Source organism: Phasianus colchicus, chromosome 30 (assembly GCF_987193195.1).
Source record: "Phasianus colchicus chromosome 30, bPhaCol1.hap1.1, whole genome shotgun sequence".
NCBI lineage: Eukaryota > Metazoa > Chordata > Aves > Galliformes > Phasianidae > Phasianus > Phasianus colchicus.
In genome coordinates this window covers 3323287-3335678 of record NC_143465.1, presented here as the reverse complement: position 1 = coordinate 3335678, position 12392 = coordinate 3323287, and the positions used below count along the sequence as shown (strand labels likewise).

At 51.5% G+C, this 12392-nt stretch overlaps 4 protein-coding genes across 4 annotated transcripts; all 4 read right to left on the bottom strand.

The window, feature by feature from the left end:
- Positions 1-2186: 2186 nt before the first annotated feature.
- Positions 2187-2865, bottom strand: LOC116243105 (feather keratin 2-like). The gene is made up of 2 exons (XM_090126893.1): positions 2804-2865; positions 2187-2500 (listed from the first exon to the last, which is right to left on the bottom strand). The coding sequence occupies exon 2, from the start codon at positions 2478-2480 to the stop codon at positions 2187-2189; it is 294 nt and encodes a 97-aa protein (XP_089983019.1). The 5' UTR covers positions 2481-2500; positions 2804-2865.
- A 2219-nt stretch (positions 2866-5084) lies between these two features.
- LOC149914369 (feather keratin 3-like) lies at positions 5085-5381 on the bottom strand. Its single transcript, XM_090126961.1, has one exon. It carries the CDS (start codon positions 5379-5381, stop codon positions 5085-5087), a length of 297 nt encoding a protein of 98 aa, XP_089983087.1.
- Positions 5382-8000: 2619 nt separating this feature from the next.
- On the bottom strand, positions 8001-8297 carry LOC149914368 (feather keratin 3-like). Its single transcript, XM_090126937.1, has one exon. It carries the CDS (start codon positions 8295-8297, stop codon positions 8001-8003), a length of 297 nt encoding a protein of 98 aa, XP_089983063.1.
- A 2631-nt stretch (positions 8298-10928) lies between these two features.
- Positions 10929-11225, bottom strand: LOC149914367 (feather keratin 3-like). The gene has a single exon (XM_090126985.1). The coding sequence runs from the start codon at positions 11223-11225 to the stop codon at positions 10929-10931; it is 297 nt and encodes a 98-aa protein (XP_089983111.1).
- Between the last annotated feature and the right edge of the window lie 1167 nt (positions 11226-12392).

Below are 12392 nucleotides of genomic sequence, written 5' to 3'. Positions count from 1 at the left end.
ATGAGTCTATGACTTTAAGCTTCATTGTCTTTCCTCTCTCCTTGATCAGCAGCTGAGAGAGGCTCCCTGACACCACAGTAGGAACATTTTACGGCAAAGGACACTGCACTCTCACAAACATGTATTAGTCGACCACTCCTTGTAAACTGCGATGTCTGCCACAATCAAACACAAAGACTGAGCTAAAATTGAGCGTTTCTCCACCACCCCCAAGCCCATGCATTGAATTCTGGTTTTCCCTTACATCCTGACACAACAGCACACACCAATAACACACAACAACATTTCCAGCTGCAAACACACTTGTCCAGAAACAAGTGAGATCTGGGAGTGCCAGCATGGGAAGATGGGACAGTGGGAGGAGTCACGGCCTCCATGAGGACATGCACCAAACTCTACGCAGTGTTGGCCTGAGGCAGCAGGCGCCCAGAGTGTGATACTCGACATACACACCTCAGGCTCCAGCCAGGCCACAGCCCACTGCAGTGATAAAATGCCCTCTGCAATTATGCTGGGACTCCACCAGGCACTGATATGTCTCTCATCATGGAGGCACAACCAAATGTCTCATTTAGGAAGATGAAGAGAATGGAAACCAGGAGCCACACCACCAGTAGAACTCATTGCACAGTGCCTGAGCAAGGGAGATGCAGAAATGCCAGACAGGTTCATCAGAGACCATTTAAACAGTCAAGTTTGCAGAGCTATGGCAGCACTGATGCCAGGCCAGGAAGTCAGGGCACAGCTCATGTTCTGGTGCTGTGACAGTAACATGGCCAGCACTCCTGAGCAGTGCCAAAATAATACAGACTGACCCAAGAGGGAGCTGGGAAAGCATTGGGCAACTGTTCATCTAGCCCAAGGGGGCAATTATCAAGAATAAACTGACCTGTCCCAGAACAACAGCACCAGACTGGTGTCCTTGAGCTGAAGAGAAGGCTGAGGGCTGATGGCAGACGTGTAATACAGGCCTTGGGTCAATGGGCCTGAGTTAGTGGATGTGGTGGGAGACCCCAGGTGAGCATGAGGAGAGCCCTTTGGCAGCTCTCACAGCACTGATATGGCTGAGGAAGACATCTGCCACGCTCCTGGAACATAAAACACCATCTTCATCTGCCACAGAAAAGGAAGGGAGGACTTCCTCTGGGTACAAATATCATCACTTGTAGTAGAGTGGGAGACAATGCAACACGCCAGCCACACACACACCTCTCTGATACTGGTGATCTTCCAGATTGCAGCAGAAGACCAAATATGTACAATGCTTGTAGCCAGGAGAATTTATTTCTTTCTTTCTCGTGTGTGCCATTGTCATATACTGACTCACTATATCTCTGTGCTTGCAGCATGTTGGATCTGCACACATACAAGCAGTGTCTCTGCACAAATCTTGTATTCCTCAATATTTCAGAAATAGAGCAGTGGGCATAGAAGGAAGGAGTGGGAGCAGAACTCCCACTGAAGTGGGACTGTCAGTGCGCTGGAAATAGCTGCCCAGACAGCTGCTGGTCTGTCCTTCGCTGAACATGTTCCAGACCTACCTGGATGTTTTCTGTGCTGACAGTTCCAGGGAACCTGTTTTAGCAGAGGGGTTGGACTAGAGGGCCCCCTGAGGTCCCTTACAACCCCATTGTTTTGTTTCTGTGATTCCAGGAAATTGTCTTTACACTCCAAGATATTCCATTTCCCACAGAGAGTATGCTTGGGCATCCCAACAAGGAAGGAACACAGAAAGAATGAGATTACAATGCAGCATAAAATTTATTGAGACAACAGAAGAAATCAAAAGAGTGCATGAGAATTCATCTTGCCGATGCTTCTATGAAGGAAGCTAGCACATTGACAGCTCATCACCACCATGGGATTCAGCTGCTTCTCCCTCAGAAGACAAGAGGGAGAAGAAGCAGGGCCATCTCCACTTGCTTCAGGATGAACCCAAGGCACAGGACAGCAGGAGACAATATGTCCTCATGATGATTAGTAGAGAGAGGGAGAAGGAGAAGACTTCCGGAGGCAGCATTTCCAGACAGTCAAGGCGGCATGCAGGATACACCCTGTGCTTTCCCAGAGAGTGCAAGGCTGCTCAGCCCATCTGCAACCACAGCCCAGCAGTAGTGTCCTCAGTCCTGACGTCCGGTTTATGGCTTCCTGGGCAGTGGGCTCACGGGACATCCATGTGATCCTTATCAAGGCAGGCAACTCCTGCCGGAGAAGCGGCTGCCCAGACCAGAGATGCCAAAGCCACCAGAGGAGATGGGCACTCCCTCCTCACTCAGGATGCTGCCAACAGCAGCGGAGGTGCTGGAGCCCACAGCGGTGTTCTGGGGGAAGGAGCTGAGGATGGGTCCGGGCAGGGTGACCACCACGGGAGAGGGCTGGATCACCACGCGGGAGTCCTGGCACTGGCGCACACAGGGCTCGTTGCAGCTGTTGGCCAGGGGGGTCGGGCCACAGGGACGGCACAGATCGTAGCAGGACATGGCTGTGGGATGGAGGTGGAACTGGAGAGGGGACAGCAAAACACTGTTACGGTGAGCAACAGCCTGGTGGCACGTATCCCATGAGAGGAGGAAGTGGCTGAGAAGCAGGGACAGGTAGTGCAGGGACATAGAGAGGCTTTGCAGCCCGGATCCCCCGGAGCCCCATCAGAGTCAGCCCAAGGCCTCTTCCCACCTCCCCTGACACTGGCAAGCAGAACAAAGCTCCCACCTGAGTCTGCAAGGATGTACCAAGTAAGTGGAGGCTAAGAATAAGAGGAGAAGCAGAGAACGTCGAGACTGGGGAGAAAGCCACTGCAGCTCACCTTGTTCACCAAGGAGGAGAAGGCAAGAGAAGTGGATGAGGGAGCCTGGTGCTGGACTGGCTTTTATACTGGCCTTGTCCGCCCCAGGCACAGAGCATGCTTTGGATGCAGATGTTTACAAATAGCTCACCTTGCATGCAAAACACTGACCATTACAGAAAATAGCATCTTTTTTAACTTCCACTGATGCTACCATTTTGTTTCCCATTTCTCGTCGCACCCACTCTACCATTCGTATTCCTTTCAAGTGACTGTATTGCTGTTCAAAATATTTCCAGAGAATTGGACACGTAGGCACATCCTGATGATACAGCCTGTAGTGATGAGTTTCTCACCACTCAGCCTGTGACTCTGGAGCCTTGATATAACATGGTCCTGGTGACTGGGGTTCTTCTCCTTACGATGAAACTTCAGGCTGGACTTCAGTGCCTCAAGGCCAGCATCATCACTCGAACTCTGTGCTTGCTCACATTCTTTTAGAAATCCCCTTTCCAGTCACGGCACATCTGCTCTTGGATTTTGGAATATCTCGCAAAGTAATTATTGCTCTTGGTAGCGATGGGCCTGGCTCTTCTTTTGCAATCTTACTTCTCTCCTTCATACCCCTGTGCCTTAAGGAGCATACTTCTAACAATAGCAAATGTAGGCGATTGCACTCCACTGACACCTTGCTGGACACGTCTGGTAAACTAGGAGGAATCCCAGTGACAAAGGCACACGTAGGCAATTGATACCTCTCCTTCCACCTGCCCATGTCTTTGACACAAGTCGTGCTTTGCCCATCCGGACTGGCAGCCCAATGGGCACAACCGAATACTTGACAGGATTTCCACCTGACACGCCACCTTGTTCACGAGCACTGAGAGTGCTCACAAAGGCAGGTGGACAATCAACGGCACCAGAGGTTCCCCTGGTACCACTGGAGGCAGGATCAGAGTGGCAGGAGCAAAGCAGAGGCTGTGGAGGACAGGAGTATGGGAGGAGGACTAAGACCAAAGTTGGTGGTGTACCACTGCCTCACCCTCCCCAGCTTGAGGCCTGCGTGGAGGGACAAAAGTAAGCGTGGTTTGGGACCTGCCCCAGCACAGTCTGCTCAGCATCTGAAGGGGAATTTTGGAGGAGTCCTGAGGGGCAGCTCCAGACCCACTTCCCTTCAGGACACAGTGATGTGCTTGAAACTACTTCACGATAAGCTATGCATTTGACCACCGGATTGCACCACCGGAGAAGACCATCCTGCTCCATTCCTGCACTCTGCAGTGGCCTCAGGAGATATCACAGATGCTGCCCAGTTCCTCAGTTGCCAGAAGATAGCCTCTTCGTTTCCAGCTTGCACTCATAACCACTATACACACCCATGCTCAACCCATACATGTAGTAACAAATCAAAGTAGGGCTTGGATTTCAGCAGTGTTGGCCTCTCTTTGACTTCTTTGAGACTCTTTCCACCTTGAGAGTTGGGCAGATGTTCTTGGAGGAGGGTCGAGCAGAAGAATACTCTTTGAGTGTAACATCCAATCAGAACTTGGCCTCTTTGAGCACTGGCAAAAAAATTTAATGCTAAAATACAGCCCGGCAGTTAAAATGTTTGCTTCATCAACTGAAATTGACAGTGGAAACCTTACTTCCTTACGTATATGTATAACTTTGAGAGTGCACCCGGACGCCCTTGGCATACCTTGCCTAACTATATACTCATTCACCTAAACAGTTCCCCTATAATGCTCTTCTGCCTTGACGGTAACCTACCACGCTGTGTGGAAAGGAGGTCCATTAGGTCTGCAAGTACCCACTCTCCTCCAACACAAAACATCACATCAACCTCTAGACAGGTGAACCAGTCATCCCAACATGGAAGGAACACAAGGAGACTGAGATTACAATGCAGCATAAACTTTATTGAGTCTAAAGATAGAAATGAAGCAATGCATGATGGAATGGATCCGGTCCAGCTGCTATGGGGGCAGCTGGCCCTCAAACACATTTCCACCTGAATGGGAAACAGGTCTTCCTCATCCATACGTTTAGAGGGAGAAGAAGCAGGGCCATCTCCACTTGCTTCAGGATGAACCCAAGGCACAGGACAGCAGGACTCAAGGTGAACTCATGAGGTTGGGAAGAAAGCAGAAGAAGAAGACATCTGCTGGTCGTATTCCCTGGCAGGAATAGCCAGCAAAGTTGCTCAACCCAACTGGAATCACCGCCCAGCAGTTGTGTCCTCAGTCCTGCGGCTGGCTTTGGGCTTCCTGGGCAATGGGCTCATGGGAATTCCACCTCATCCTTAGCAGGGCAGGTACCTCCTGCCGGAGAAGCGGCTGCCCAGGCCAGAGATGCCAAAGCCACCGGAGGAGATGGGCACTCCCTCCTCACTCAGGATGCTGCCAACAGCAGCGGAGATGCTGGAGCCCACAGCGGTGTTCTGGGGGAAGGAGCTGAGGATGGGTCCGGGCAGGGTGACCACCACGGGAGAGGGCTGGATCACCACGCGGGAGTCCCGGCTCTGGAGCACAGAGGCCTGGTTGCAGCTGTTGGCCAGGGGGACCGGGCCACAGGGACGGCACAGATCGTAGCAGGACATGGCTGTGGGATGGAGGTGGACCTGGAGAGGGGACAGCAAAACACTGTTACGGTGAGCAGCAGCCTGGTGGCACGTTTCCCATGAGAGGAGGAAGTGGCTGAAAAGCAGGGACAGGTAGTGCAGGGACATAGAGAGGCTTTGCAGCCCGGATCCCCCGGAGCCCCATCAGAGTCAGCCCAGGGCCCCTTCCCACCTCCCCTGACACTGGCAAGCAGAACAAAGCAGGGGGGAGCACAGCTCCCACCTGAGTCTGCAAGGATGTACCAAGTAAGTGGAGGCTAAGAGTAAGAGGAGAAGCAGAGAACGTCAAGACTGGGGAGAAGGCCACTGCAGCTCACCTTGTTCACCAAGGAGGAGAAGGCAAGAGAAGTGGATGAGGGAGCCTGGTGCTGGACTGGCTTTTATACTGGCCTTGTCCGCCCCAGGCACAGAGCATGCTTTGGATGCAGATGTTTACAAATAGCTCACCTTGCATGCAAAACACTGACCATTACAGAAAATAGCATCTTTTTTAACTTCCACTGATGCTACCATTTTGTTTCCCATTTCTCGTCGCACCCACTCTACCATTCGTATTCCTTTCAAGTGACTGTATTGCTGTTCAAAATATTTCCAGAGAATTGGACACTTAGGCACATCCTGATGATACAGCCTGTGGTGATGAGTTTCTCACCACTCAGCCTGTGACTCTGGAGCCTTGATATAACATGGTCCTGGTGACTGGGGTTCTTCTCCTTACGATGAAACTTCAGGCTGGACTTCAGTGCCTCAAGGCCAGCATCATCACTCGAACTCTGTGCTTGCTCACATTCTTTTAGAAATCCCCTTTCCAGTCACGGCACATCTGCTCTTGGATTTTGGAATATCTCGCAAAGTAATTATTGCTCTTGGTAGCGATGGGCCTGGCTCTTCTTTTGCAATCTTACTTCTCTCCTTCATACCCCTGTGCCTTAAGGAGCATATTTCTAACAATAGCAAATGTAGGCAATTGCACTCCAGTGACACCTTGCTGGACACGTCTGGTAAACTAGGAGGAATCCCAGTGACAAAGGCACACGTAGGCAATTGATACCTCTCCTTCCACCTGCCCATGTCTTTGACACAAGTCATGCTTTGCCCATCCGGACTGGCAGCCCAATGGGCACAACCGAATACTTGACAGGATTTCCACCTGACACGCCACCTTGTTCACGAGCACTGAGAGTGCTCACAAAGGCAGGTGGACAATCAACGGCACCAGAGGTTCCCCTGGTACCACTGGAGGCAGGATCAGAGTGGCAGGAGCAAAGCAGAGGCTGTGGAGGACAGGAGTATGGGAGGAGGACTAAGACCAAAGTTGGTGGTGTACCACTGCCTCACCCTCCCCAGCTTGAGGCCTGCGTGGAGGGACAAAAGTAAGCGTGGTTTGGGACCTGCCCCAGCACAGTCTGCTCAGCATCTGAAGGGGAATTTTGGAGGAGTCCTGCGGGGCAGCTCCAGACCCACTTCCCTTCAGGACGCAGTGATGTGCTTGAAACTACTTCACGATAAGCTATGCATTTGACCACCGGATTGCACCACCGGAGAAGACCATCCTGCTCCATTCCTGCACTCTGCAGTGGCCTCAGGAGATATCACAGATGCTGCCCAGTTCCTCAGTTGCCAGAAGATAGCCTCTTCGTTTCCAGCTTGCACTCATAACCACTATACACACCCATGCTCAACCCATACATGTAGTAACAAATCAAAGTAGGGCTTGGATTTCAGCAGTGTTGGCCTCTCTTTGACTTCTTTGAGACTCTTTCCACCTTGAGAGTTGGGCAGATGTTCTTGGAGGAGGGTCGAGCAGAAGAATACTCTTTGAGTGTAACATCCAATCAGAACTTGGCCTCTTTGAGCACTGGCAAAAAATTTTAATGCTAAAATACAGCCCGGCAGTTAAAATGTTTGCTTCATCAACTGAAATTGACAGTGGAAACCTTACTTCCTTACGTATATGTATAACTTTGAGAGTGCACCCGGACGCCCTTGGCATACCTTGCCTAACTATATACTCATTCACCTAAACAGTTCCCCTATAATGCTCTTCTGCCTTGACGGTAACCTACCACGCTGTGTGGAAAGGAGGTCCAATTAGGTCTGCAAGTACCCACTCTCCTCCAACACAAAACATCACATCAACCTCTAGACAGTGAACCAGTCATCCCAACATGGAAGGAACACAAGGAGACTGAGATTACAATGCAGCATAAACTTTATTGAGTCTAAAGATAGAAATGAAGCAATGCATGATGGAATGGATCCGGTCCAGCTGCTATGGGGGCAGCTGGCCCTCAAACACATTTCCACCTGAATGGGAAACAGGTCTTCCTCATTCATACGTTTAGAGGGAGAAGAAGCAGGGCCATCTCCACTTGCTTCAGGATGAACCCAAGGCACAGGACAGCAGGACTCAAGGTGAACTCATGAGGTTGGGAAGGAAGCAGAAGAAGAAGACATCTGCTGGTCGTATTCCCTGGCAGGAATAGCCAGCAAAGTTGCTCAACCCAACTGGAATCACCGCCCAGCAGTTGTGTCCTCAGTCCTGCGGCTGGCTTTGGGCTTCCTGGGCAATGGGCTCATGGGAATTCCACCTCATCCTTAGCAGGGCAGGTACCTCCTGCCGGAGAAGCGGCTGCCCAGGCCAGAGATGCCAAAGCCACCGGAGGAGATGGGCACTCCCTCCTCACTCAGGATGCTGCCAACAGCAGCGGAGGTGCTGGAGCCCACAGCGGTGTTCTGGGGGAAGGAGCTGAGGATGGGTCCGGGCAGGGTGACCACCACGGGAGAGGGCTGGATCACCACGCGGGAGTCCTGGCTCTGGAGCACAGAGGCCTGGTTGCAGCTGTTGGCCAGGGGGACCGGGCCACAGGGACGGCACAGATCGTAGCAGGACATGGCTGTGGGATGGAGGTGGACCTGGAGAGGGGACAGCAAAACACTGTTACGGTGAGCAGCAGCCTGGTGGCACGTTTCCCATGAGAGGAGGAAGTGGCTGAGAAGCAGAGACAGGTAGTGCAGGGACATAGAGAGGCTTTGCAGCCCGGATCCCCAGGAGCCCCATCAGAGTCAGCCCAGGGCCCCTTCCCACCTCCCCTGACACTGGCAAGCAGAACAAAGCAGGGGGGAGCACCACAAAGGAGCAAAGCTCCCACCTGAGTCTGCAAGGATGTACCAAGTAAGTGGAGGCTAAGAGTAAGAGGAGAAGCAGAGAACGTCAAGACTGGGGAGAAGGCCACTGCAGCTCACCTTGTTCACCAAGGAGGAGAAGGCAAGAGAAGTGGATGAGGGAGCCTGGTGCTGGACTGGCTTTTATACTGGCCTTGTCCGCCCCAGGCACAGAGCATGCTTTGGATGCAGATGTTTACAAATAGCTCACCTTGCATGCAAAACACTGACCATTACAGAAAATAGCATCTTTTTTAACTTCCACTGATGCTACCATTTTGTTTCCCATTTCTCGTCGCACCCACTCTACCATTCGTATTCCTTTCAAGTGACTGTATTGCTGTTCAAAATATTTCCAGAGAATTGGACACTTAGGCACATCCTGATGATACAGCCTGTGGTGATGAGTTTCTCACCACTCAGCCTGTGACTCTGGAGCCTTGATATAACATGGTCCTGGTGACTGGGGTTCTTCTCCTTACGATGAAACTTCAGGCTGGACTTCAGTGCCTCAAGGCCAGCATCATCACTCGAACTCTGTGCTTGCTCACATTCTTTTAGAAATCCCCTTTCCAGTCACGGCACATCTGCTCTTGGATTTTGGAATATCTCGCAAAGTAATTATTGCTCTTGGTAGCGATGGGCCTGGCTCTTCTTTTGCAATCTTACTTCTCTCCTTCATACCCCTGTGCCTTAAGGAGCATATTTCTAACAATAGCAAATGTAGGCAATTGCACTCCAGTGACACCTTGCTGGACACGTCTGGTAAACTAGGAGGAATCCCAGTGACAAAGGCACACGTAGGCAATTGATACCTCTCCTTCCACCTGCCCATGTCTTTGACACAAGTCATGCTTTGCCCATCCGGACTGGCAGCCCAATGGGCACAACCGAATACTTGACAGGATTTCCACCTGACACGCCACCTTGTTCACGAGCACTGAGAGTGCTCACAAAGGCAGGTGGACAATCAACGGCACCAGAGGTTCCCCTGGTACCACTGGAGGCAGGATCAGAGTGGCAGGAGCAAAGCAGAGGCTGTGGAGGACAGGAGTATGGGAGGAGGACTAAGACCAAAGTTGGTGGTGTACCACTGCGTCACCCTCCCCATCTTGAGGCCTGCGTGGAGGGACAAAAGTAAGCGTGGTTTGGGACCTGCCCCAGCACAGTCTGCTCAGCATCTGAAGGGGAATTTTGGAGGAGTCCTGCGGGGCAGCTCCAGACCCACTTCCCTTCAGGACGCAGTGATGTGCTTGAAACTACTTCACGATAAGCTATGCATTTGACCACCGGATTGCACCACCAGAGAAGACCATCCTGCTCCATTCCTGCACTCTGCAGTGGCCTCAGGAGATATCACAGATGCTGCCCAGTTCCTCAGTTGCCAGAAGATAGCCTCTTCGTTTCCAGCTTGCACTCATAACCACTATACACACCCATGCTCAACCCATACATGTAGTAACAAATCAAAGTAGGGCTTGGATTTCAGCAGTGTTGGCCTCTCTTTGACTTCTTTGAGACTCTTTCCACTTTGAGAGTTGGGCAGATGTTCTTGGAGGAGGGTCGAGCAGAAGAATACTCTTTGAGTGTAACATCCAATCAGAACTTGGCCTCTTTGAGCACTGGCAAAAAATTTTAATGCTAAAATACAGCCCGGCAGTTAAAATGTTTGCTTCATCAACTGAAATTGACAGTGGAAACCTTACTTCCTTACGTATATGTATAACTTTGAGAGTGCACCCGGACGCCCTTGGCATACCTTGCCTAACTATATACTCATTCACCTAAACAGTTCCCCTATAATGCTCTTCTGCCTTGACGGTAACCTACCACGCTGTGTGGAAAGGAGGTCCATTAGGTCTGCAAGTACCCACTCTCCTCCAACACAAAGCATCACATCAACCTCTAGACAGTGAACCAGTCATCCCAACATGGAAGGAACACAAGGAGACTGAGATTACAATGCAGCATAAACTTTATTGAGTCTAAAGATAGAAATGAAGCAATGCATGATGGAATGGATCCGGTCCAGCTGCTATGGGGGCAGCTGGCCCTCAAACACATTTCCACCTGAATGGGAAACAGGTCTTCCTCATTCATACGTCTAGAGGGAGAAGAAGCAGGGCCATCTCCACTTGCTTCAGGATGAACCCAAGGCACAGGACAGCAGGACTCAAGGTGAACTCATGAGGTTGGGAAGGAAGCAGAAGAAGAAGACATCTGCTGGTCGTATTCCCTGGCAGGAATAGCCAGCAAAGTTGCTCAACCCAACTGGAATCACCGCCCAGCAGTTGTGTCCTCAGTCCTGCGGCTGGCTTTGGGCTTCCTGGGCAATGGGCTCATGGGAATTCCACCTCATCCTTAGCAGGGCAGGTACCACCTGCCGGAGAAGCGGCTGCCCAGGCCAGAGATGCCAAAGCCACTGGAGGAGATGGGCACTCCCTCCTCACTCAGGATGCTGCCAACAGCAGCGGAGGTGCTGGAGCCCACAGCGGTGTTCTGGGGGAAGGAGCTGAGGATGGGTCCGGGCAGGGTGACCACCACGGGAGAGGGCTGGATCACCACGCGGGAGTCCTGGCTCTGGAGCACAGAGGCCTGGTTGCAGCTGTTGGCCAGGGGGACCGGGCCACAGGGGCGGCACAGATCGTAGCAGGACATGGCTGTGGGATGGAGGTGGACCTGGAGAGGGGACAGCAAAACACTGTTACGGTGAGCAGCAGCCTGGTGGCACGTTTCCCATGAGAGGAGGAAGTGGCTGAGAAGCAGAGACAGGTAGTGCAGGGACATAGAGAGGCTTTGCAGCCCGGATCCCCAGGAGCCCCATCAGAGTCAGCCCAGGGCCCCTTCCCACCTCCCCTGACACTGGCAAGCAGAACAAAGCAGGGGGGAGCACCACAAAGGAGCAAAGCTCCCACCTGAGTCTGCAAGGATGTACCAAGTAAGTGGAGGCTAAGAGTAAGAGGAGAAGCAGAGAACGTCAAGACTGGGGAGAAGGCCACTGCAGCTCACCTTGTTCACCAAGGAGGAGAAGGCAAGAGAAGTGGATGAGGGAGCCTGGTGCTGGACTGGCTTTTATACTGGCCTTGTCCGCCCCAGGCACAGAGCATGCTTTGGATGCAGATGTTTACAAATAGCTCACCTTGCATGCAAAACACTGACCATTACAGAAAATAGCATCTTTTTTAACTTCCACTGATGCTACCATTTTGTTTCCCATTTCTCGTCGCACCCACTCTACCATTCGTATTCCTTTCAAGTGACTGTATTGCTGTTCAAAATATTTCCAGAGAATTGGACACTTAGGCACATCCTGATGATACAGCCTGTGGTGATGAGTTTCTCACCACTCAGCCTGTGACTCTGGAGCCTTGATATAACATGGTCCTGGTGACTGGGGTTCTTCTCCTTACGATGAAACTTCAGGCTGGACTTCAGTGCCTCAAGGCCAGCATCATCACTCAAACTCTGTGCTTGCTCACATTCTTTTAGAAATCCCCTTTCCAGTCACGGCACATCTGCTCTTGGATTTTGGAATATCTCGCAAAGTAATTATTGCTCTTGGTAGCGATGGGCCTGGCTCTTCTTTTGCAATCTTACTTCTCTCCTTCATACCCCTGTGCCTTAAGGAGCATACTTCTAACAATAGCAAATGTAGGCGATTGCACTCCAGTGACACCTTGCTGGACACGTCTGGTAAACTAGGAGGAATCCCAGTGACAAAGGCACACGTAGGCAATTGATACCTCTCCTTCCACCTGCCCATGTCTTTGACACAAGTCGTGCTTTGCCCATCCGGACTGGCAGCCCAATGGGCACAACCGAATA